The following is a 27,841-nucleotide window of genomic DNA, read 5'->3' on the forward strand; positions in this document are numbered from 1 at the left end:
TCTCTCTCTCTCTCTCTCTCTCTCTCTCTCATGTTTATTAATGTTAAACCACAAGAAAAAATATTTTATGTATATATACAGTGTATACATGTACAGTATATATGTTAATTAACTTTATCTATTTACCGGTAAGCTCCTAAGACTTAATGGTATTTTGTTAGTCAGTGCTAGTTCTAAGGCGATAAGTCATTCCTTATGTAGTTGGTCTTCCATTATTGTCTGACTGTCTGTCCATCCACTAACTTTTCACATATTGAATTTCTTATTGAAGATTGTAGACTTAACTTAGCCAAATCTTTAACAAAAAAAAATCATCTTTGGTTTATCTTCTTAAAAAACTGTGTTGATATTAATCTTTCCCATCCTAGGTGACATTATGACCTTGAGAGCCTCTTGTAGCATTGATAAATAATTGAGCTTTATAATTGAATTTATTATTGTTAGTTCAACCCTCAGTGATTGTTATATATGTTGAGCTCTGTACTGTATTTTGTGTTTAGTTTTTGTGATCTCTGGGTATTAAAAATATATACAGGGGTATAATAAATGTTGACTATTCAAAGTTTATGTTGTTAATTGATTAAATATATAAAAAAGGGTTAAAGTAGTTGATATTTAGTAGCACTAGCAGAGAAGGTGTCAGAGGTAGAGTTAAGAGATAGCCAAATCATTTGATGTTAAGTTGTAGACTTATATGTCAAGTGTAGGAACCAACTCACAGAGTCAACTAATCCAGGCTGCACTCTTCAGATGGAACGAGATGACCGTGCAACTGAAGTCGACATTCTTAAGGAGAAGCTAGAAAAGGCCCAGTCACAAGTCACACGAGCTCAAGATGAAAAGGACGTTGCCAATCGGGAATTCGAGAGGGCATTAGAGAAGTTTGATAAGTAAGTTATGCAGGAGAAAGTATTGTACAGCAGTAATTATTTGTTGTTGTTGCCTGATTGATATACTGTACAGTACAGTGCTCCAGCTTGTTTACCTTACAGCCATCATATTTCATGGTTCCCGGTGGGGAGGAAACCCATTGCTTGTTAAGATTCTCCATAGTTTTCTTTATCATGCTCCTGATTATTTTTACAGTTAGCACTTTTCTTGCTTTCAGTGCTTCAGTAGGTAAACTATTTTAAAACTTTGAATATTTTTTTGTATAAATTTCTGTATTTGAAATGATCTTAATAATGCAGAGTCTCATTTTAATCATCTTCTCTTAATAGGTCACAGAGCGAAAACTTCCGTCTACAAACCCGCTTGGAATCCGCACAAGCAGAACAGGAACGCCTTCAGGTTGAAATAGAAAAGACTCAGGTTCTCTTTAATAAGATCAAAGATGAGAAGGTCAAACTACAAGAAGATTATGACCGCATACAAGAGTCCTATGATCGTTCAAGTCTCCAGTGTGTTCGAGCTAAAGAGGCTGAAGAAAAATTAAAAGAGGAAATTGAAAGACTTAATGTAGATTTGACTATTCTCAGAGAGCGTTACGATAAGACCACAGTTGAACTTCGTCGAGTTGGCAGTGAGAAAGAAAAATTACAGAATGATGTTGATCAGTTAACATTTGAACTTGAGCGAGCCCAAGCACAATATGGCAAGGCACAGAATAGCCAAGAAAAAAGTCAGGAAGAAATTGCCAGATTACAGATTGAGGTTGAAAAATACAAAGATAAATATGAAAGAAACACGTTGGAACTTAGTAAAGTCCGCAATGAGAAGGAAAAATTACAGCAGGAGTGTGAGAACATACAAGCCGAAATGGACCGAGTTCTGGTGCGAATGGGAAAATATCAGGACAATACAGAACGGACAAAAGAAGATTATGAATTACTGAAAATTGAGGTGGAAAGGGTGAAGGACAAATTGGAGAAGACTCAGAAGGACTTTGAGAGAGAGTCCATATTGAGGGAGAAGTACGAGTTGGAGGTGACTAAGCTCAAGAGTGAAATGGACAGAGCGGATCAACAGAGAGGTAAATATCAACTCGATTATGAGAAGAATAAACAGGATGTAGAGAAGACGGCAAGTGAAAACGAGCGGTTACGAGAGAGGTACGACACCAGCCAGATTGATTTACAAAAAGAAAAACTTCTAAATGAAAAACTCTCAGAGGAAATTGAAAGTATGAAGGCAGAGCTAGATAAAACACAGTCGAGAGTAGGTAAGTTTACCACTACTCATGAGAAGTATGAAGGAGAACTTGAACGAATAAATATTGAACTAGAAAAAATGAAGGATAAGTATGAGAGATCTCAGATTGAATGTACAAAGTCACAACAGAAGGTGGAGAAAATGGAGAGTGAAAATGAGAGGCTTAAGAGTGATCTGCAGTTGAGTCAGGAACAACTTGAACGTTTCCTGTCTGCACAAGACCGCAACAAAACCGAGGTAGAAAAGACGTCAATAGAAGTAAACAAGTTGAAAGACAGATTAGAGCGTACGCAGGCCGACCTTACTCGTGCTCAAGCAGGAAAGGAAAAAGCTGAGTTGGAAGTTCAGCGATTGACCCATGAGATGGAAAGGTCACAACAACACATGTCTAAATATCAAGAGAGTAATGAGTCAGCTAAGATTGAATTTGAAAGAATGTCAGTGGAACTTGAGAAACTTCATGAACGTCTTGAAAAGTCACAAATTGAACTTAGAAGAGCTACTGATGTTAAAGAGAGACTTGAAACAGAAAACAGAAAGCATAAGAGAGATTTAGATGAAACCAAATCCATGATTGGTAAGGCTACTGATTTCCAACAAAAGTCCAATAATGATCTTGACAAATGCAAAGAAGAGATAATAAGACTAAATAAGGAACTTGAGAAGGCTAAGAATGAACTCTCCAAAGTTGCAACAGAGAAAGAAAGGCTGAATACAACCCAAGAGAAACGTGAGAAGATGATATCAAAATTAGAATCGGATTTGAAACAGCTACAATCCGAACGTGATCAACTTGTAAAGCAGTTAGAAAAATCACAAGATATGCTTCTAAACTTCCAACAAGAATTAAAGAATAGTGAGTCGGACTTGCAGAAATCAAGGGATGAGAATAAGCGAATTAAGTCTGAACTGAACAATACTACTAAAGAAATGGAGCAGGGAGCTAAGGACATGTTAGACAGTAGAGAAAAAGAGATTCAGAGACTTGGTGGACAACTATCTGCCAAGGAAAAAGAATTCATTGCTTTGCGAGCAGAGGCAGAGAAAGAGGTACAGCGGCTCCAGCAGGAGGTACAGAAAGCTCAACAAACTGCACAGGCTGCTCAGAAGGAGGCAGGACTAATTCAGAGGGAAGCTGAGAAAGAACTAAAGAACTTAATTGTTCAGTTACAAGGAAAAGAAAAAGAATTAGGAATCTTACGAAGTGAAGCAGAGAAGTGCAAAATACGAGCAGAAAAGGCAGAGCGAGACGCAGCAGATATGGATAAACAGGTAAAGGAGAATAGTATGAAGGGTGAAGGTGAGACTGTCAAACTACAACAGTGTATCACCTCGGAAAAACAAAGGGCAGACCAGGCTGAACGAGCTGTCCAGGAAATGCAAAAGCAAATGCAAACTATGGCACAAGACAGTCAAAAGACAAATCAGCAAATACAGCAACTGAATCAGCAGAATCAAGACCTAAGTAAACAGATACAACAATTAACCCAACAACATCATCAAACACAACAACAAAATCAAACATTACAAAAACAAGCACAACAGTCTCAACATCAAATACAACAACAAACACAACAACTGCATGCTTTACAGCAGCAAATACAACAACAACAGCAACAATTACAGAAACAGAGTAATAATCCACGTGACAACCCAGACACACAGAGATTAAAGGCTGATTTGGACAAAGCAAACAATGAGTTGAAGAATTCTGCAGTTGAAAAACAAAGGCTTCAGAGTCAGCTCGAGTTGCTGGTGACAGAGCTGGAGAAGAAGCAGGTCAGTTGGGGGAATGGAGGGACCAGAGATTTATTGTTCACTCATTGGATTATCTTTTATTGTTTCTCTTTTTTTTTATCATCTTAGAAAAATTAAAAGGATTCCAGTCCTTTTTGTATTAATTTTTTGTTTTACTTGAAGGTGCTTTGGGACACTTATTAAAGTAGGAGATGAAAAGTATTTTAAGATTACTGGATTGTTTCCTTATGGTCTGGCTCACATACTGTACACTTAGTAGAGGGTTTAGTCTAGACACTGTGCAAAGGACAAGAGAACATGGTAACAAAGTGAGAATAAAAGAACAAGTTCTACAAGTTTTGTGAAAAAACTTACTGCTTTGACCATGTGCTTGAAGTGTCTTAATTAACTGATCATTTACTGATTAATAAAGACATTGGCCAATTGACTGTGATGTGTGGATGTGCAGTCAGTGGTTGAAATGTTAGAAATTAGTATAACAGTCTATGTACAGTATGACTCTTTCATGCAGGGGACACCAAAGATGTTGATTGAATTCATTGAAAGAGAAGGATGAAGTTACATGTACAATATAACTGAATCAAATTTACCATACTGAGCTATTACACAAACACATACAGATTTAGTGATGTTTTATTTTTAGGAAACAATAGGCAAGTTAAAGGCCATTGTATGCATGTATTTGTACTGCATTAATTCCTTACTCCCCACCAAGGTTCATATACAGTCCTGCTTGGTTAAAACTTGCCATCCTTATGACATATCTTGGGGATTTTAGTGTTACTGTACTTCCCTTTAAAGGGAGATAAGGCAGGTGGCATGAAGGTCTTCACTGATACTTGACTCATCAGGAAGATTTGATTAAGTTTCAGAAGGCTATTCAAATATAAGTACTAGTTAGAGATTAAGGTATTTCTCAACTCATAGTAATACCTATATACTGATGGTATGATTAACTAGACGTATTTATGGACATACTATTAAATACAGTAATATCTCCGTTAGCCGGAATCCCTCACACCCATAACTGTCCGATAGCCGGAATTGAAATTTCTCGGAAAATCGTTCCCAAAGCCAGAATTTTCCGGAAAATTCCATCTTTGGGAACGATTTTCTGAGGGGCACTTTTCCGGAAAATGCCGAGAAAATTTTCCCGATACCCAGTAAATTCCGGGGATGGGGTGTTTTCTCCGAGTTTGAGAGATGAAAATCAGGCACATTTTCTGGAAATTCTGAGAAAAATTTTCCATTACCCGGAAAATTCCGGGGATGAGGGATTTTTTTTTCCGGCTTTGAGTGAGTCGTCTCATTATCCAGAAATCTCTCATTTCCGGAAGTGCTCTGCACCAATTGTTCCAGCTAACGGGGATACCACTGTATTTTATCTAATAACGATACTGTATAGCAAACAAAATTAACTCTGAGAGATTTCTTTATTTTTCATTCTTATCTCTGTTTCATTATAAACCCCAGTACAGTGTGAAGGAACCTGGCCATAGAGGAAACAAAATTCTCAAAATATTTTCCATATCAATTTTTATAGTTGTCCAGAAAATCCTAAATCATACACTGATTGTAATAAGAAAGATAGAAACTGCAATCTTCCTCTGTTCTCCTGTTGTCTTGAGCACAATCACCAGACATATGTACTTTTTCTTATGATTTTGTTCTGCTAAATTTTCCCATAGTCACCTAAGCTTATCTATTTATCTAAAATATTACCTTAGCAGAACACACCTGGTAAGACAGTTAGAGAGAATGAATGACAGCAAATAAAGAAAGAGTCTGTGTTTGCTTGTGATATCAGCCACCCTGCATCCTAGTGGGAACGAGCAAATTAAGGTGATGAAAATATAGCAACTTAATAGATCTCTTTAGTGGCACAGTACAATATTAGTTTTGTTAAACCCTTGAGCACATAGTACTGTATACAACTGTATTTTTTCATTCGTTCTTAATTTGTTGTCTTTCATATTTTCTAACTCCTAGGGCAGTTCCACTCTTCCATAGTGAACAGATGGTAAATGCATATTATGTATTTTCAGATTTTCTTTCCAGATATAATGTTACCTGATTGTTAACCATACTTCCAATATTCATTCTCCTTGTCAACCTTCTCATTTTTAGTATGCTAGCTTCTAAATTGCCATGTACTGTACTTTCAAGCTGAACCACTTTTTTCCTTATTATTTAAAACACTATTTTGAATTTTACAAAACTTATTTGACAGTGACAATTACACACAAAGTTAATTTGCATCCAGTGCAAGAATTGCAAATTTTCTGTGTCATAAAGCTTTAATTATACATTTATGCCTCTGACAGAAGAGGACCTCAAACTCTTCCTCTTCTGTTGGTTCCTCTCCAGCCTCCTGAATCTGAATGAGAGAGTTGCTGAATTACCCTAGTTACTGATAGTCCAGTGCAGTACAGTATTACCATTAAACATCTCACATCTTTCTTAAGTACTACAACAGTTTACCAAATAATCAGTAACATGAACCTTCATTGGTGCTTTGTTAAAAGGCTACACACAACAGTAGAAAAGTTATATACTGGTATACACTATAATTTGACTCTTATAGGATTGTTTTCCATAATTTGTTTAAGGTCTTTTATGGAGTTCTGTTGATTTTTTGAAGCTGAATTTTGATATAATTATTTTATTATTATTGAATTCTCTGGTTTCTTTTCATAACCCCCAATTGATATATTATATTTTGATATAATTCAATTTTACTTTTTAAGCTCATATTAGTACAGTATATTATCTCATCATACTGTCAACATGATATTGTGTATATATCATTGTGATCATTCTACAAGAAGAAGGTAAATGTCAGTAAGTTGCTCCCTGATGCATGTAACGACCAGTGTGCTCATGTAATGTCATTTCTTAGATTACAGACTAACATCTCCTTTGTAATCTAGTAGCAACAATTAATCTGCTAGTGTTACTAAGCTAACATTAACCTTCATAAATCTTCCATGATATCATTTTTCATCACTCATTTATTACTAATACAGTTTACATATATGAGCGACATTATTTGAGTTGTAAGTGTATACAGTATACCACGAAAACAAAGTTTGGTATATTTTAGGGAGATGATTCGACTCTGCATTATTTTTATTTGAACATGCATGCCATTCCAGTCCCTAACCACTTCTTTACCACGAACAAAACTGTGGTACAACACTTGTATAACATGTCCAAAAGTGCATCAATACCACAGTTTCACCTTATATCAAAGAAGGGTTTAAATTACCTATGTATATATATATATATATATATATATATATATATATATATATATATATATATATATATATATATATATATATATATATATATATATATATATATATATCATAAAGCAGTTCAAGAACCAGTCACTGTGTAATATTTCTTTACCTATATTAAAATTTCGGTGTACTGTATCACACATTACCTTTGGTACCTGACCCAAACAGCTCGATCTACACGAGGCCAACCAGAAGCTACAGAACGGCGCAAGGCCTGGCAATGAATCACAAGTGATTAAAAGGCAATTAGAGGAACAGATGAAGGTGAGTAGTTATGTTGATGTGAATCTTTAGTTAACCTGTGTGTGTGTGTGTGTGTGTGTGTGTGTGTGTGTGTGTGTGTGTGTGTGTGTGTGTGTGTGCGTGCGTGCAAGTGCGTGCGTGCGTGCGTGCGTGCGTGCGTGCTATACAGTATAATATTGTATGTTTATAATTAGGTGTACAAGCTCATCTTTGCATATGTAGATGGCCCCGTATGGATGTGCTTTATATTTTCAAGTGAACATTCATGCTGTCTTCATCAAACAGACTCAAGGTTTTTAACTTAGTCATTTGTGTGTGTACACGTGCTGTAATAATGTTTCTTTGCCATTCGAATCTTTTTTATATTGTAAATAATCCTTTTCTTTTCACTTAGATGGTGGAACAGAAGGTGCATTCCCTAGAACAAAGAAACAAGCAACTGGATGAGAAGGAAAAGACATTAGTTGAACTGGATATACGACTAAACAAAAAGAGAGAACAAATTAACAACATGGAACAACAACTTGCCAGAGTATGTTCAGTGAATATTGCCTGATGTATTTTAAGTACAGTACTGTATATATGAGAAATAGATAGAATGATTTACAGATAAATAAAAAAAGAATCAGTTCTATAGATTGGAAAATGCCAGTTGCTTAGATGACTTTTTATCAGGATCAAACAACTCTATACAGTAATGGCAGCTAGTCTAATGTTTCTAATGCCCTGGCTCCATGACTTCAGGTTGTGAATGAAATTTAAATATTTATTACATATACTGTATTAATTAGATGATCCTTCGCCTTTATATTGGGCCTCCAACTGGTGTGCATCCATGGGCTAAGTAGTGACCCAAAATAAGGTAACACTCTCCACCTGAATTTAAACTAAACAAGGTGACCACTCTTTCACAATAGACCTGACCTGAATATTAATAAACAAATTTGTATTCTCAAAAAGTCTCGAGCAAAAATCCAAAACCAAGGATGCCTGAGGCCGAGACTGTGGCTGAGATCTAAGTCTTGAGACCTTGATCACTACTTTCCATGTTTTGGTGTGGAGTGAATATTTTACATGACATTTATGTTTTCTGAAGTTTGAAAATGTGGATGTTAAAATTTTTTATTTGAGCTTCCTCTTTGCAAGCAATAGAAGAAGTATAGAACTTTAAGACTTGTATGTTCACCAGTGCCAGGTTTGTTGCCTCTTCTTATGTAGTACAACACTCAAGAATTATTCTAATGTTTACCTGTATGTTGAGGGATTTGCTTAACCAGAGAGTCTCATGGGTCATAAATATATTTTCCGGCCAAAATGATATATTACCACAACTTTTGATTGTATTTTTCTCTGTTATAATACATGTATTTTAAATAATACCATGTTAAATGTATCCTCTCCTCTGTAGTCTCAAACAGCAGATGGAGCAACACCATCGGAGGCCAATAAGCAGTTGGCTGAATTGAGGAGAGCATTAGGCGAAAGAGAAAAGGAACTAGATGCCTTAAGTAGGGCACGAGAAAAAGCTGTAGCTGATGCTTCTGCTGCCCAGTCTGAGACAGAGAGACTTCTACAAGTGATGCAGATGGGCCAGGAGGAACAATTTGCTAAAGACAAGGCAATTAAAGACCTTCAAGAGTAAGTTGCCCTGACAGGGTTTGGTTTTCTTGCCATGACTAATACTTTAAATAGGTACATGCTACATCTGCTTTTATTGTAAACAGTTAAAAATGTATGTGCAAGTACAGTTTAGTCTGTTTATTGACCGGTACATCACTTTAACTTTTTATATTTTGGGAATGAATACAATATTAGGAGCATCAGGGTGTTAAGAGAGAGAAGCTTCCCTGCTCACTGTCCTCTTTTGTTGACTTCATCTGTACTTTTCTACCTCATCTTTCTTTATCCTTCTTGATATACCCTGTTTCCTCCTGCCACCCACCTCTTAATTATATGCTCAAATTACAGAGCCTTAAGGGCAGAAAGAGGTGGTGCTGGTGGAGGAGGAGGGTCATTAGGTGGAGGAGGCCAACCAAAGAAGGCCTCCGTAGCATCTACCCCAGGTACCCCAGCTAAAATGGACGGCATGCCTGCCGGACTTACCACAGCTTCAGCTGGCCAAATGGCAGCGTCAGCAGCAGAAAAGGCTTCAGCAGCATCAGAAGCTGCCAAGGCCACATTAGAGCAGGCGAAAAATGTAGCACAGGTAAAGTTGTTTCTATTTAGTTGTGTCATACCTGTACTTCATTGTAAAGATTTTATTCTTCAAGCAGCTTATGAAAAAACAAATACTTTGTCATAAATCCTTCATATTTTTAGAATATTTAGGTTTCTTACTTATTTGCTACTTCATTTTATATTCTTAACATCCAAACAAACTAACTTCACTTAAGGTGAACCCTGAAGCTGTTTCACCTGACTTGGACCCCACCACCCCCATCCTCCCTTCAGCTAATTTGGAAACTCACATGGATTGAAGTATGAAATCTCACTATGTTCAAAGGGAAAAAAGTTAACAGATGTATATCCTTCCTCTCTTGATCGGCTCTTTTATATGGAAAATATGAAGTTTTGAAAGATGTAACTCGTTCTTTTGGCTGTGGAGTTTAAGACCCGAGTGAGACAGCTTCAGAGATCATCTTGTTGTATTTTATTAATTGTTGGGTTTTGAATCAACCCTGAGATGGAATTTGTTTCATAAATTGTGCTCCAGCTGAGCAAGTAGCTGGTCTGTATGTATGGGTCTGACAGAACACTGATAGACCCCAAGGCAAGCAGACTCTACCAGTGGTTGGTTGAGTTGGGAAATCTCACAGGTCTTTTTGTCTCTTACTCTTAGCCATGCAATGGGAATTTTATACAATCAATTTATGATCTGTATTGAACACTCCGAAGATACTAAAGTTCTATTTGCTTCATATGTAAAACCAGTGCAATTTGACAATATTGTAGTTTTAAGTGAATCAGGAGTGTTAAATTATTTATGCTTTTGTTTGGATGTTGAGCTGTTTTACTTTATTGGTCTTTTGCCAATGCTTATCATATTAGGTGTGTTTATTATTAGAAAACAAAAGAGGGTTTATTATTACATTAACTGTTCTTTTTAATGACTCAGCTAATGTTAACATTACCAGAATGAAATGTATGGTTCTGATTCTTAACTTATTCCATATATCTGTGGGATAAAGTTAATGATTAGCTTGCATATAGAACGTGATAACATACTAATTGTCAGTCCACTGTGGAAGCTTTAGGAATATTGTATTAATGAATGATCAGTCAGAAGATTAGAACTGTAGCGTAGAAGCTGTGTTGTCAACAACAGCATGATTAATGTTGTCTAAATAAATATTTCAGTTCCATCCTAATATGTGCAGCATGAGACTTGGCCCCTTGATCCATGTGAGACTACACTCATAGGTTCAGGAACATATACAGTATACATATTTGTCAGGGTGGGGGACATTGGCTGCAGAAAACTGTAGTCTCAAAATGTTGGGGCATATAAAACTGCTAACCTTCCTCCCCATCCTCAACAGTTCCAGTGCCAATGAGACTGTGTGCATTGGGAGATCTGAAAGAATACATTGGTTAGTCAGTTTATGCAACAGGACTTTGAGGGCTAACCAGATTGTTTTCTCAATTAAAATAACTTTCAATGATGAGTGTTGTACGATTGCAGTGTAAGGAGCGGTCTGTTTTGGAAGAAATATTTGTATTTTAAAATCCTATGAGAAGGAATTTTGAAGGAAAATCTGTCTCTTTTTGCTATTAGCATATAATGCTTTATAAACTGGTACCTCATAAGAAGGGATGGAGCAGCTGAGTGGTTATAGTATTTACTCTTAAAAGTCACTGGTTCATACCTAGGACACTTGCACTTCACTGAGATGTATTGTACAGTAATTGATTACCTAATTTTACAATTGGAGAAATGAAGGCAATTTAATGCAGTGCCAGTAATGCTTCCTCTTTGTGTACTGAAGGTATAGTAAACAGCCTGCTTTACCCACACCATTCTTAATGTGTCTCAGGCCTGTGGGATATACTTACACTTTCACTCTTGAGAAGGAAAGCTAAAAAAAATATTAAACTTATTGCCAGGATAAACTGTATTTTATGGGTAGCTACCTTCATGTTGACGGAATTCTTCAGAGTAAAAAAAAACAGGAATGCAGTAAACAGGTACAGCATACAGTATATATTTATGAGCTGCAAAGAAAGTGGTGATGAAGCCTCCCGTAATGTTCATAACTCTGTATGTCTGTTGTTAGTTTTTTTGAAGTTAATGCTCAGAAGTCATCCAGTACCAACCAGAATCCATATTTAGATGACAGATGGTTCCACAGAAATGTTGGTGACAAATGAAGAATTTAAAAAAAAAAACCCTAATTATGCTGTAATGTTCATAAGTTTAACAGTGGTTGATATTTATTTAGAAAATATTTTTATTTATTTATAAGAAATAAGATTAAGAAGTGTTCAAAGATTATGCCAAGAAATATGGGTGACAGTTGTAAGAATATGTATGAGAGAAGAGTGTGCAGTGTAGTGGATGTTGAGGGGCCAGTAGCACAAGATATGGCCGCATGCTGCTGTGTTACTAACAAGCCGTCTCTCTCTCTTCTCTCCCCCCGCCTGGCCGGATGCTGTTCTCCACTGCGTCGTCTGTACTGCTTCTCCCCAATCCATCGCTCTCACCTACCTCCTCCTGTTATGCTTTATTTATCTGTCATTAATGTGGGGTTTATATTAATTTTTCTTCTTCATTGCAATTCTTTTTTATATGATTTATATAAATACGTGGCTGTTAATTTTAATACCATGTAATATCTCTGTATTTGGTTCTCATCAATCTTTTTTTCTTATAATATCTTTCACAAATTTTATTCTTTATCTAAAATCTTTCCTCTCACTAATTCTCTTCTTCGTCTGTCATCAATCATTTAACTTTCATCTTTTTTATTTTTGTATTTATATTTGTTGATATATTATGCATCTTATCTCCTTGCCTTCTGCAATTTATGTCCTTGGTTCATTTCTGAATTTATTTGGTTGAGTACAGCCTCTTCAAAATGCTGCCTCAGGGTTTAGTGGGCTCATGAAAAGCTTTTTCTAAATGAATTATCAAATTGTATTATGATGATCTTGAACATGTTTGAAGCATTAGAATTAGATGGACGTTTGTCACAGGCAATAAGTATTACCTGTGTTGTTGAGTTGTTATTGTTGTTGTTGTAGTTTCTGAGGATAGCTGAATGGGATTTTAACAAAAGATATCATGATGAGTGCCCCATCTCTCAGATTCTATGAATTATAAAGAATAAAAACATTTCCTGTTCAATTAATCTCTCTCAATGTGCCTGTGAAGTGGATGAAAATTAAAAGAAGAATCTTGTTGGTTTCTTGTTGGACCTCAGATATAAAATGAAGGGATATGTAAAAGTTCAAAGTAATTTAGTTATGAATTAATCTATTTTTTCTATTTTAAGTAGTTTTATTTGATATTTGTTTACGAATTGCATTTTACCTTTCTTTGCCCACCTTCTGAACACTGAACACCGAACCAAATATTGTCCTAAAACAAACATACCTGATTGGACATCTTTGATTGCCAACCTCAATCTCAACCCTGCCAATCACTTCGACCGCCTCATGGAACTGTTCCATTTCCACTTTGAACACCATTGTGGGGATGACTACTATTGGCATATATTAATGGTTATTTTGGATATAACCAATGTACCCCTTTTATTGGACTTTGATATGGGTGTATTCAACCCTTACCACTCTTCAATAATAAAAAAAAATGGAAAATCAATGATACAATCACCATGGTGAATTGTTAAATCCAAACTTGAACACACAGCCGCCAGAAGAACTTCCACATTCAGATCACCAAGAGTTAGATATGCTAGAGATGGAAGGCCGACAAAGGGAGTATAGACTCCACATCGACCAAATGGATGTCGATATCAAACTCAAAGATTCACTCATTAATAACCTAAGTAATGAGAATAAAAGGCAGAGAGAGCATATACAAGAACTAGAGGAAGAGATTCATTCATTAGAGGAGGAAATGAAGAAGAATGAGAAAATAGAGGAACTAGAACAGCTGGTGGTGGTGGTGAAGCACAAGAATGAGAGGATCGAGGAGTTAGAAGAAGCATTAAGACAGAGTGTCAGGATTGCCACTGACATGGAACTGGAAAAGCGGGACGAAGAAGACCGAAGAAAGGAGATAACGGAAAAGGTCAGTTGTTTGTTCATTTTTTACATTAATTATAAAATTATGGTAAAAAAGTCTTACAAATGTACAAACATGCTGTTTTATAAATGACTTTTATAGAATTTAATTCAAGAAATGTAGGTTACAGGGGTGTGGTGGGAGAGTGGATACAATGCTTACTTCATGTCCTAAGGGCAGTTGGTTTGCACCTAGAGCCTGTGCAGTTCACCCAACAGTAAATGGGTACCAAACTTTATAATTATGAAAGGTGAAAGTGGTTGTATATAGCTCTGATAGGGAATGAATGTAATACACTTAGAAATAGAGTAGTGGGAATTCTTGGTGGAAGTGAATGTATGATGCGCTGGAGTTTCTTCAATAGAGAGTCTGGTAATCCAACATGTAGTATAATTGGTTCACCAAAGTGACAGTTTTGTGATGTCAAATTTATGGTTATAATTACACAGAGACATGAGTGATGCCTTCACCTCACAGATGTTTAGTGTTTTCCAGCTTCCACTGTCATTAAAAAGTATACAATATTATGATTTTATTGAAATATTAACAATGTGAAACAGTTTGGAAAATCTAGAATTTTTTTATAAATACTACTGTATATGACAAAATATTTTTAAGTAAATTTGGAAAGTACTGATTGCACAATTATTTTTTCAAAGGAAAACAATTTAGAGGAAAGTCTTAATAAAATATTTGGACTGTACAGTAATATTTTAAGCGTACATCTCTCTCTCTTCTATGATTGATCTGGGTGGGATCAAATGATGTTTTAAAGATATTAATTCAGTCTACAGTTGTGTTTGCATTGTAGTAATGCTGGAGATTTAGATAATATCTTAAGATGTAATTACTGTAAAGAGATTTACCAAAGTTTAGGAGTTTATCATTTTATAGATATCTTTTGTGTGAATTGATGTAAATATTCCTCACCCTAAATCATAAGGTATATTTTTTACAGCTTTCTAAACTTGAGATTAGATTAGCAAGTGCCCAAAATGCTCAGAATCTTCGATGCACATCTTGTCGTCCCATACGACAGAGACTGTCACAGGTGGAATCTCGCCATAATGCTTTGGTCAGTGAGCGGCGGCACCATCTACAGGAACTTTTTGATATGAAGTGAGTATGAACGTGTTGTAATGAACAAATATTTAAAATTTTATCCCTTTGATTATTTCCATTATTGTTTGTAGCTTCATTATCTCCTTTTACTTTCTGATTAAATTATTTCCTCTCTCCTCACAAGACATGAGGCACTGACATCAGCACTGAGTGAGAAGGATGCCCACTTGGCCCTTTTGGAGGTAGGAGGAGTGAGATCTTCCAGAGCAGCCCAAGAGTTAGAGACGCTCAAGAAGGATCGCACAAATCTAATGGAATCCATCAAGCACCTAGTAAGAAAAGACTACAGTAATTTGATATTTTGACTGTTACCGGTACTGTATTTTAATATAATTTTAACAACACCTCTTCTAATTATGAGATACTAGTGTTATAAAGTTACTCAATGGTATACAGTACTAAAGAATATTCTCTTGCCTTTTTTTCCTTCCTTGAACAACACGTCACACATGAGCTCATTTAATATTATGATTACCTGGTATACTGATGGCTATTGCTGTCATTCACTGTTATAATCATGATTTTAAGTTTGTTTTGGAAGCTAAAAGACGTTTCCTAATAAGAATAATAAAATAAATGTTTCAGGTACACATGTAACATTAATATATAATAACAATTGTAAGAGTTCAAAAAATTTATTGCTTAGCTCTGAAGAATTGGGTACTGAAAGGATGCAAATTGTCTCAGGTTATCATCATCATTTGTTAAAAATTTGTTATGAAGGTAATAATAATGTATTAAAGTAATCAATAACATATTATTAATTCTGGAGTTGGGCTTGGTAGAATTTAGCCTATAGCAGACTGCAATTTCTCACATAGGATGCAGAGTGATTTTTTAACCATTTTTCTGAACAAATAGTGTGTCTTAATATAGTACATAATCCCTTTAACTAAAAAATTGACTACCCGGTACATTAAAAGATTGTATACCTTTGTAGGAAGTGTTAAGAAACTATATAGCCCCAAATTTCATACTGTATTTCAGCATTTACAGTTTCCTCACAATGTAAAAAAAAGAATCATTTTCCTTGAGTGGTGTACGCTCTACAGTAATTAAATTGATGAAATGTCTTAATATCTCATTTGGTAACCCAGGGTGAAGAGCGGGTGAGGTTGAGTCAGGAGTATGCAGTCATGGATATCAAGCTTGATTCTACCCCACCAGAAACACCTCCACCCCAGCAGGTTAGCCCAGTGTCTATGTCATTCATTAACTTGTAGTGCATTTATCTGAACACATATAATTAATCTCAGAGCAGCAGTCAGGGTGAGTTATTGTTTTAATTGTCGAAATAAATGGATGTGAAAGACATTCCTTGCCCATCATAGACTATTCTTGGAACTGTTCCTGTGCATTTTGAGACATTCCTGTCCAGTCTAGGACACCATGAAATATGGTACATATGTTTCCAAGTGTGTTGTATTTTATATTAGGACCAACTACCAGGTACAGGTGCAGGATTGAAAAAGTGAAACTATAATCTTTTTGATTAAAATCATATCAGTATTGGCTCTCTATTGCAAGAGAGTAGATATTACCTCTTGCAATAGTTGCTTATCGATTAACAATTACAGTCACTGACTATTCTTCCCTTAATAGGTTGGTAATATAATTTGAAAAAGCCTCCCCTCATGTTTCTACTGACTTAATACTCTGAGACACTCCTGATGACATTGATGGCCAAATCACTAAAGCAGTTACGGTATTCTAGCGTTGATATAAGATTGTTATGGGCATCTTATATACAGGGCTTCAGTTGAGGTGGTATAAATCCTTAAACTATCATTGTCCTACTGTGGTGGGCAATTACATGACATGATCACCAGCTATGTCATTGTCTTTGACTATACTAACCCTTGCCACGTGGGGCTTACAACCCCAAAAGTTGACAAACTGCTTAGAGTATGTTAACTTTTCCAGGGAATGCTATGTTGTTTTGTTTAGAAGCTCCCTCTGTCATGGGAGACTTTTATAGTATATCTTCAGTAGCTAATAGTCCAGGTGCAACCCCCCCCCAGTGGATGCCCATGCATGTGTATAAAACTAGTTATTACAAATAGGCTAACATTCTACCGACATTTAGTACTGTTATCTTGCAAATACATTGTGTCTTATTAACTCTCCACCTTCAGTCAATAATCTCTCTTTGCTTTCCCTTCACTGCAATGTTGCTTCACTCTCTCTAATACATGTACTTTAATGGACAATGTTCAGTGGATTTGGCATTCTGTGCATTCTCGTTTACATTTAATTGTTTAATAGATTATAATTAACGTTTTCACAAAATTTCGTCCAATTCTAGCACTCCTCTGGTGTTATTCTAAAAAAAAAGTAAAAACAATTGCTATGAAACAGTATTAAAAAATAAAGAAGTCCTCCCATATAAATGTTCCATTTTCTTTTATCGCAACAGAAAATGGACGTAAATAAACAGTTTCATGAATGAGTTTAAATCTGGGACTTTCAATGAGATTAAATGGATGAATTAAAGGAATTTGAATGACATTAAACGGAAATTAAATGACTTTGAATGAGTTTAAAGGTGTTACCGTAGTATTAAAGATACCAAACGAGTATTACTTTAATTAAATGGTAAATAATAACAATAACAATAATAATAATAATAATAATATAACTCATTTGCGAGGGAAACGTCATAGAAGAAAAGTGTCTTAGAGTTGTCTGAACTATTGATTGCAAAGATAAATTCTTGAGATTCGGTTGGTGATTAATAATAATAAGTAATAATAAAAGTAATAATAATATTATTATTATTATTAATATTATTATTAATATTATTATTATTAATAATAATAATAATATTATTATTATTGTTATTATTATTATTATTAACGATATAGAATAATTGTCATGTAGTTAATATAGGATAGAGAAATTAACCTTAGTGGTAGATATTACCCTGGTAATGAAAGAGTCAAGTTGAAAACAGGAGGAAAAGAAGAATGTTTCTGAAATAATTTAGAATATATCTGAAAAAAAATTGAATGATTCTGAAAAAAATTGAATGTTTCTCAAATATTTTGGAATGTTTCTGAAGCACGCACACAGACAGACAAGAGGCACACATACACACACACAGCATGTATGTGTGTGTTTAAGAAATATTTTAAATTTTCTGAATCCTGAATACTCCTAAGAGCTTTGTGTTACAGAGTTCTCTACTAGTCTTCATTTATGAAACCTAAGTCGTTTTTATACTACAGGAAAAATTTAAACTCAACTCTCTGAGGAGAAGGCGGACCATATTTTGCAAGGATCATTATAAGCATAACCAGACGACTAAGTTAGGATTGTGTTGGTGGTTATCGTGGCTGATTCATAACCATTCTGAAGTGTATACAGTACCAATTTTTTTTATTCAGTGACCCAAAGATTAGCTCCCCCCATTCCAGCTTATTTGTCTATGTTAGAGAATTGGAAAACATTGCAAGATAAATTAACTGTTACTGTAGTGAAAATGACGTTAACAAGAAACCGGCACTACGAGTTCTGTGGAGTGAAATATATTGTAGAATCAGGTTACTTGTAGCCACCCTAGGCTCAGGTGCATTAACTATTAGAGCTCATTAAGGATAAAGAGGGGTAATTTGAATGCTAATTTGGCCGGGGATTGGCTTTGTGGTGTCGGGGATGTTGTGGCTGACTGGTTGTTGTCTCCCCAGGACATAAGGGAGGACACTGGTGAGGATGCCCAGGCTGCTAGGACCCACCTGTAGAGCATCCTGTATCCTGCGCCAGGTGAGCTGATGGGGTGCATGACTAAAAGAGCGCCCAAACAAGTTCTCATTGGACAGAATAGTGCACCCAGAAGATACAACCATGACAAGGAAGAATGGAGGAGTGGAAAGGAATAGAGAGAACAGGTGGGGTAGGGTAAGGGGGGAGCTAAGAATACTGACAGAGGAGGGAGAGAACATTCATTTGGGATATGGACAGGAGAGAGAAACTACAAAGAAGATAGAAAAGAGAAATACAGTATTGAATAAAAAGACAAAGAAAATGCGAGAAAAGTAATATAAAATCAAAACCATTGGCCTCTTGAAATGTAAATGTGAACTAACCAACAAAAGAGCCTCGGTCATCCTCAGTGTTGGAGCACAGTATATGTACTACTATACTGTTTTATGTAGTACTACAGTAGCCTCCCCTTTAGCCAGAATCTCCGGTCTCCCACAACTTTTCAATAGCTGGAATGGAATTTGAGCCTTCCGATAAACTCTCACCATTCTAGGCATGAGAACGGGTTTCCGAGGAGGAAATCGTGCACATTTTCTGGAAAAATTCCGAGAAAATCTCTCCAAACCTCTCCATTCCAAGCATAGGAACAAATGTTGTCAAGTGTTTCTTATGGACCTTCAGTTGTGGAGTGTGGGTTAGTATTGTTTGGTGTGAATCTTGGTCAGGCTCATTCAGAGTAGCGTTCTCATATTTGAGGGTTGGCGACCACAGTCTTCCACTCTTAAGTGTTCTCAGTCATGCTGCACCCCCTTTAAATAAAATTTTGTAAGTACTGTACAGTACTGCAGTTTGAAATACTGTGAGTATTGTTTGATAGGAAATAAGGATTGTCATACAACTCTTTATGTTACAGTCAGATTGTCATAAAATTTCGCACATTATTTCAGCAAGGTAATATTTTTAATTATTTTTATCTCCATGTAATATGTATGTTGCAACACTGTATTGGGTAAAAGCACATATAGTATACAATTCTGCTTGCTTACACACACACACACGAACACACAGTAGGTGCCGGGTTTGAACCAGAGCCACACACATTCATAGACAGTGTATTTAGTGTATTTTGTATGTCAACATTTGAAATATCTTTCTCTTCACAGAAGATGGCCAAGCATTGTGACTGAACTGGAATATTGTCTTCATGAATCTTGTCTTCAAGATCTACACTCTCAACTTTGTGGAAATGATCCTGGGTTTACAGCATTGTAGAGGACATGTCCAGAGACTTACGGCTCTTTACAGGATGTCCAGCATTGCTACAAGGGCTTGAACTCCCTCCTGAAACACGCTTTAACGCACCTTTTTAGTCCTCTGGATTCTCAGCTGCCATTCAATTTCGGATCGTCCACAAATAAGGTTTCGATTCCATCCATCAACATGATCTCTGATTCTCTAGTGAATGTATTAAAGATTTCTGTGTTTTCTTTTGAAGAGAGTTATTTGTTTGATATCAGTGAGGAAAATCTAAATGGGATCATCAGTACAAGTGAAGTTTAATCCTAAAAGTGTTTGTAATTATTGAAAAATGTGGGATATGGCCTATTGTGCAGTTGGCAATAAAACCTCATCTGTAAGTAATATAACACTTGAGGTTCAGTTTGGAGATACAATACTACAGTACATAGGTAGTTATGACTTGTTAATACGTACTAGTCTCTGGATATTAAAAATTGGAACAGTCATCAGATTGTTATCTTGGCTGCTTAAACTGCCAATATTGAACCTTGATGCTATCCACTGAGGTTAGCAGAGTCCTCCAACAAGTCTGTTAGTGTGTAGCTTAGTGAGACCTAGTTACGAAAGGACTATTTTGGTACCAGTTTTATCTGGCTATGCTATGCTATTTTTAAGAATACACTAACATTTCAGTATACAATGTTGAGGTTGTATTTGTAAAATGGCAAAGTTAAAATCTAACTTTTGTGCATAAAAATAAATAACTTTCCATGCTTCCAATATGTGGCTTCTTAAGGTGTTGAATAATGTTCAGCGTTGTGATGATGGTGATGTTGTCCAGTGCATTACAGGATAAGATGTTCACTCCTGGTCATAGCTCTATGGCAATGATGAATTATGCTTTTTTAAGGATTTAAAAACAGTTGAAAATATATGCTATATCTTCAAAATTCAATATAAATAGGAAAGAGTGAGCAATATGAGAATTATATTTTCATATGTCATAAGTATTGTGAAAGAAATATTTTGCACATTATAAAACTTTCTTTCAACAGTACTGTTCTCAGATCATCTCTGCCAAATCCATGATATGCTGAAAACAAAGCATATATTAGTGTCTCTCCAGTGGTCAAGCATCAGTTTAATAAAGGGGCGGTCGAGGTGCCCCCAGGTGGTTATTGGTCTTATGGGTTGGTACAAGTTCCCTTCTTGTTAGGGGCTAAGTTGTCCCTAAGTGGTGGTCAGCAGTGTTCTCCAGTAGCACATATCATTGGTAGATCTGTGTCTTGGGCTGACTGTTCAAGACATGCTAGATGAATTCCCCAAGCAGTGTCCCATGTAGTGATGTCCTCACTGAGTGTTCCCTTTCTGGAGACAGTTTCTGACAAGGTTCAGAATAAATGTCTTCATCATATGTACACAAATCATAAACAATTTGATGAGGTGGACATAGGAAGGAAATTTGTGTACAGTCTGTATTTTATGTATGTAAATGTATATAAGATAAATCAATCAGATTAGATAGTTAGCGTGTTTGTTAGTCTGTAAATTTTAGCATCACATTGCCATCAGTGCCACTCTGATGAAGGGGCTGACATGGGCTACAAATGATGAATTCTGTTTGAGAATGCCAGAAACCATTGAAAAGTGAATAACCGTCAGGTGCATCATCACCTGTGTATCAGTGCGAATTGAACCCCACACTTGAGCCCCCGGATCTTTGGCTGTCTCCTTGCCTGTCACGGATCATGTCTCTTTGATGGTAAAGCCTCCAAAGAGGCAACTAATCAAAATATATTGGTGCAACAGTAAGCATATTTTAAGTGTGCCACTAAACACTTCTCACCTCCCTTTGAGTCCAACAGCTCAAGAAATCAATATGTATGTGGTGTGTGCGGAGTTCAGCTCCGGGGGCCAATATGTGGACTTTATGCTCCTCTCAGAACAAAACTGCCGATGGACTTTTCTGTACTCAAATTTTAGAGAATCATTTTTTAATGCATGGTATATTATGGTGTCACTGGTGAACTCTTTATGAGAGGACGATTAATGCCCAGTGAAGGTTGTGTGCTACCCGGGTCGTCAGGTCAGTGTCAGTAATTACCAACAACAGTTAACCTTCTTTTAGAGATAATAACAGACTTATCAGTCATTACCTGGCGTTTCTAAAGGTCTGTTGTAACAAGAAGTAAATTAGTATCTGCCTGTTGGGGAAACAAAGCTTCACATTAGTTATCTGGGGTTGTAATAATTAATAGAATTTTTTAGTAATAACTTCATAGAAAATAGACGAAAAATAGTTTATACAATTTGGTGAGTGTGTGAGCGTGACCAAGGGTAAGATTGTGGGCAGAGGGGGGAGGGGGGCCACAACAACCAAGTCCACCTTACCATTATATACACTGGCCTTACTTGCCCTCTTGCTGATCATTACTTGTGACAGCAGAGTGGCATATATTCTCCTGTTCCTCTTTTAAACTTTATGGAGACAAAAATAATTAAACATCAGACATGTCTTGATTGGTAGTGAAGGGATATTTGGGATGCCATTATGATTAATCCTGGTCTAATAATTTAAACCACTTGGGTAGATTCATCTGTTCTCAATGCAGTTCATCTTTTTTATATGTAACACAAGCCCTTTCTAGATACTGCCAGAATTTATTCACTTGATTGAGTAAACTGTAGAGAATGTATGAGTTTTGTATTATGTGACAGATGTTAGGAAATGTTAATATCACACATACTGTTATATAAATCTTGGGTGCAATACAACAGGTGCTGGGGAAGGGTCAGTAATTTCTGGCTTTACGAAGTGGTGGTTTCCAAATCCCAACAGAAATGACATTCATGATAAACTAACCAGCATGTCTTTCTGCTTACTCTTATATGTCCTGCATTGAACTTTGTCATGTTAAGTTGTTGATAATAATACTGCCCCTCCATGGATGATCACGAAAAGTTATTAAAAAACAAAGCAACAACCTTTCCTCTGTCTCAAGCCCACACACACACACACACACACATATAGACACACATATTACATTCTTGGCCTTCATTCTTTGTGACCTAATCAGTAACATCAAGCCAATGGTAATAACTGGCAACTTTGTCTGTGGTATGAAAAGGAGTTCATTGTAACATCATGTAATAGTGTTCACTGTTTATACTCATTGCCAACTTATTTGTTGAATTACCAGTGTGTTAGAACTTAGGTCATTGAGAACGTAGCTATGGATAAACACAAATGTAAATGAGAGGATTTAAAGTTTCATTAGCTGTAAATAATACCCCAGAAGATGGTTTGTTTATATAGTGAAAGAAAAACTGTCCTGCAGAAGGTTATATAGCTTCTAGTTACATTAAATATTCTGGAGAACATTGAAAATAAAGTTATTACGCTAAAAATTTAATCTGGAAGACTTTATGGAGTAATTTGAGCAGTTTTGTTTTAATTTGTGAGTTGGACTTGGCTGTCCAGTGACTGTTTACATCTTCCTGCTTGTCTCCAGACTGACAGCCTTTGTCTTAAGGGATTTATATTCATATCATTCTTTACACAGGCCAGTACACATCCCTATTTCTGTATATACTGCTATTTTCACTAACACATAGTATTCCAGAATTACACATAATTACCTTCATGTACATTTCTCTCTCCCCTAACACATGGTTGTTCATGTGTATAAACTTCTCCTATACACGATTTCTCATCATTGTGTATTGTATACACTTCTCTTACCTGTGTCGCCACTGCACGCTACAATACTTGGCTGCCCTGGAAACAGCCACCTGCTCGTCACACTACTTCTACTCCAGTATTTATCACCAGTACATCATAGCTTCTGACCTATACTGTACTGTACTCCCAGTTAGTATGGGTAATACCTTTGACTTGATACTTTCGACTGGCCCTTTTGACTAATACTTATGACTGGTACTTGTAGCTGGTACTTCTCATCATTACAGCTAATACTCCTGACTATTACTTTTGACTGGTACTGTACTTGTGAATAGTACCTTTGACTAGTGTTTTCAGTCAGTACTGCTGGTACTTTTGACTAGTACTTGTGGCCCCACTACCTTGAATCTCACGTGCCATTCTTTTTCAGTGTTTGGTTGAAGGTATAGATTCTCATTTGTGTATATAGTGTGTATGTACACTGTATATACATGCGTATACATACATGTACTCATGTATTTTGGGCACAAATATAACATTTAATGTAAAGCTAACATGTAAGGTCAACATTTTCTGAGATATAATTTGTTGCGTGCCTGTGATTTCTTTTGTTGTCATCATATCTCTCAAGTTGGGTATTATGTGCCACCAAGTGAGACTCTGACGTCTGCATCACCAACACTCCACTGCCTGGGTCTGTGCCGGGGTCCTACTACGATCCTTACCATGGATCTGGTTTCTGATCATCCTATATCTCCCAGAGCACCACTTTTTATACCTGTGACCTGGTAATCCTCAGGTCCACGGATGTTGAATTGAACCACTGACCGCATGTTGTGAAAATTTAAAACTGCAGAACAATGCAATAAAAACTTATCAAATGCTATAGCAGTTCAGTTTGTTGTGATGTCAAATTATTAGTAAAAAGAAACAGTGCTAATATTTGAGAAAGAAGTGAACATTTACAAATGGTCTGAAAAAGCTGTCGGAAACTTAATTCATACTTGTAGTCAGTAAGGTTTAATGATAAAAAACATATTTGTGAGAACACGTCACAAATAAACATAATGGATATTTTTTCCATAAACTGCCAATATCCAAGAAGTGTGGTGTGATGTGTACTGTTCTGCGCTGCATTGCCTCATGGAACCCCGGCCTCACCTAATTGACCCAAAGCATTATCGGAGTGTGTAGCATAATACTGTGTTTCTGTGGAAGATAGTTGTAAACCCATATGCAGTTAAGGTTGAGAGTTTACACAGAACATTCACTTGTTTCTCAACCTTAGAAGCAGTTGAGGATTAGTACTATGTTCCCTCGACCCACATAAATATAGGACATTCCCCCCCCCCATGAAGTAACTCTAGTGTGTTAGTGTGTTGTGGATGCTTTCTATGGTGGTCGCTGTACAAGGGTTTATTTTGTGGCAGTGATACATGAGGAATATAAGTCAGTGGATGCATCTAGGTTATGTAGCAAGACACTGTACATTGATTTAACACAGTGGATTTAGCAGAGTTATGGATGAGCGGGGCATTGCGGACAGTATCTGTACCGTGTCTCTTTGCCAGAGTATCTTAACCTACGCCCTACACTGAATATCTTAGACCTTTCTCTGGACTACTACTTGACACCAACCTCTTATTAAATATGATAAATGAAAAGTAAAAATGAGAGAAAAACATTCCTTTGGGCATTACAAGATGTCACCAAAGTCCATGAGATCGAAAACTAATATCAGCCATAAGAAATAATTATACACCTTGGCATTTGTCACCACAGTTGGTTGATGACTTATCCCTGCTCATGTCATAATAGAGGGTTAATGACAAGTGGTGGTGTAGAGGCAGTGTCTACAAGCGAACTTAAAAGAGTAGCCATGTTGATGTTTAGCTCGCAAGTTGTTGTCTTTTTCTTGACCTCCCAGCTCCCTACTTCTTGACGTCATGTCCAGCATGTTGAACAATAAAGTTGATCTTGCAATTTGAAAATTTTACTCCAGCCCTTTATGAGAGTGTATGGGTGTAGGTACAGTACTTATATGTTTTATTTTTGTATAGTTCTTCCTGCTCCTCAAGTTTGTTTTTCTTATATTTACTTACTGTAACTATTCATGTCTGTCATAAACAAATGGCAGGTAGTAGGCAGCTACCAAACAGGGAGGTAATACCACTTGGAAAGATATTGGAAACATAATGTGTTGTCTAGTGATAGACCCTGCTGCTGCTGCCATATGGCATCACAAAAATTGTGATAAAGTCCCAGGTTGCTGCTATGACTGATTTTCTGCCTCATTTACACACAATTGCAGGGTCTCAATTGTTTCTCTTACTTTGACAACACAACATACATATCGTTTCTCACTAATGGTTTGTTTTAGTTTTCCATTTTTGTATTATTTTTTATTTTATTTTTTCCTCCCAGGCCCTTATGTGGGTCGGTGACCTGTGCTGAGGTGGGCTAATCCCCATTAATAAAAGAGGGAAGATGTGCTAGCTCTGTGTGTAGGCCTTATGTGACAGTTTTATAGCCAACCTTTGCATAAACATTGATAGGCCTATATGTAATACTGTACTGTATTGTACTATACTGCAATTGTTTTTTTGTGAATACATACAGTGTTATGATTATTTGACGGTTATGTAATCTTTATTTTTTTGCACTTAACATTCACCTTGCAGAAATGAACCATAAGAATGTACTTGGCCTGATGTGATCTACTTTAACGTGATGTCAGGTGAGTCTTATGGGAAATGGGGGGTTCAACTGAACACCCCATATCCCCCCCCATGGATCTTCCACTAGCAGGTGTCATAATTATTGAATGAGGTATGGAAATATTAGATTGAGTCCAATGCATTTCAGTAGCTATGTTTATTATATCAATTATGCTCTTTGCCTCAGTTAACAAATACCTGTACTGTGTTTGGTGCTGTTGGAATGTTAGTACAATACAGTACATTAGTTAGTTGGTCCTAAATTTAAAAAAAACGAACTAAACCAACGAGAAAAGGAAGAGCATAAATTAACCAGACAATACGTATTTTGACTCTTAAGGATATATTTGTTAATTTTGTTTTTAGTTGTAAGATTCATATGTTTTGTCTATTCATTGTAGACACGTTGAGAAAAAACCCCTCATTTCATGTGTTGAAAATTGCTTTATTCGTGAAAAAAAGTTATGAACCTTTGGGTGAATTACTGATGAGTAAGAAATGTATCCTTCAAAACATAAATATGGAGTTTAATAATGTGTGTGCATGGCCTCACAACTACACATAACCGAGATGGCCACCAAATACACTTCCACGCTTATTTTTGTTAATTTATCGACGTCTGTGCCTGATAACATGTTAATATCGGTAGATTATGTAATATTATGAAACTCACTAACTCGTAATATACAAATTACTAATGTTTTTTCTTTGCACATATATTACATGCTTTCTTCAGTATATATTGCAAAAACAATGTCGGGAAAGGTGAACATATTGTAACTGGAACTCGACACGAAATTGACGGTCGTACTTGTAATATCCCGGCAAAAGCTTGAGGTTGACGCCTCAGCTTGAAGTATTCCAAAGATGTATGGACAGTGGTATTTTCTACAGGTTTTTATTTGCTAGATTATAAACCAAAATAAATACATTAGTGAAGTTCTTGCAATTATATTTTTCATGTTTAAAAATAATTAAATTATACAGTTATTTCTTAAACTGGTGAAGATAAGCTCACCATTCATTCAGTGTCAACAACAACAACGTGCGGATGTGTTGTCTGTATTGAGTCTATTGACAGTTTACCTAAAGTTTATATATAACAAGTGTGTTCTAGTGTGAATCACAGAAACAAAATAAGCAAGACTTCCAATGTGTAAGTATTTAAAAGTCTGAAATTTGTATTATTTAGAGTAACATATAAGAAAAATATTGCCAAGTTCTTTAACGTGGTGTATTTAAACGTTACATATTGATGTTTTGGTTATGTTATAAAATTTTCAGTTATTATAGACGTGGATATAAAAATTCTGAACTAGAATACTCTATTATGTGGAGGCAGTTTGTGAGGCCAACCAAACGGTAACAACTTAGGTTGTTGTGAAGTGTCAGGACCAACTTGACGGTCTGGGAGAACCTTATTGCTCATCATGTTTTGGAGAGACGTTTCTTTCTAGTGTATTAAATTTCAATGTAAATGTTAGAGTTTTATAAAGCCTAACTATTTAACATTATCTCTCTCTCTCTCTCTCTCTCTCTCTCTCTCTCTCTAGGGCTCTTCCGTTTAGTGTTTTATTACACATCGTACTGATCTTAGTTATTTTTTCATCGCTTAAGCCTGAAATAAACAACTTATTCATTGTTCAGAACTCGAATATTCCGTCTTCTTTAACAC

At 36.1% G+C, this 27,841-nt stretch overlaps 1 protein-coding gene across 20 annotated transcripts in view; it reads left to right on the top strand.

Moving 5' to 3' along the window:
* The window catches only part of LOC121856933 (trichohyalin-like), a 78,292-nt gene extending 52,860 nt beyond the window's left edge, over positions 1–25,432 (top strand). For 18 of the 20 annotated variants that reach the window (XM_042352700.1, XM_042352709.1, XM_042352694.1 and 15 more), the window contains 12 exons: positions 751–890; positions 1,221–3,930; positions 7,383–7,478; positions 7,852–7,989; positions 8,866–9,095; positions 9,426–9,663; positions 13,327–13,710; positions 14,663–14,823; positions 14,951–15,098; positions 15,924–16,013; positions 18,513–18,588; positions 19,692–25,432. In XM_042352700.1, coding sequence (XP_042208634.1) covers positions 751–890; positions 1,221–3,930; positions 7,383–7,478; positions 7,852–7,989; positions 8,866–9,095; positions 9,426–9,663; positions 13,327–13,710; positions 14,663–14,823; positions 14,951–15,098; positions 15,924–16,013; positions 18,513–18,566 — 4,389 coding nt within the window. In that variant the 3' untranslated portion in view covers positions 18,567–18,588; positions 19,692–25,432. Of the gene's footprint in view, positions 1–750; positions 891–1,220; positions 3,931–7,382; positions 7,479–7,851; positions 7,990–8,865; positions 9,096–9,425; positions 9,664–12,522; positions 12,855–13,326; positions 13,711–14,662; positions 14,824–14,950; positions 15,099–15,923; positions 16,014–18,512; positions 18,589–19,691 lie in introns of those variants that run through there. The other 2 variants (XM_042352697.1, XM_042352712.1) reach the window with 2 other exon arrangements.
* The last annotated feature ends 2,409 nt before the right edge of the window (positions 25,433–27,841 follow it).

Source organism: Homarus americanus, unplaced genomic scaffold, assembly GCF_018991925.1.
Source record: "Homarus americanus isolate GMGI-L3 unplaced genomic scaffold, GMGI_Hamer_2.0 scaffold44060, whole genome shotgun sequence".
Taxonomy (NCBI): Eukaryota; Metazoa; Arthropoda; class Malacostraca; order Decapoda; family Nephropidae; genus Homarus; species Homarus americanus.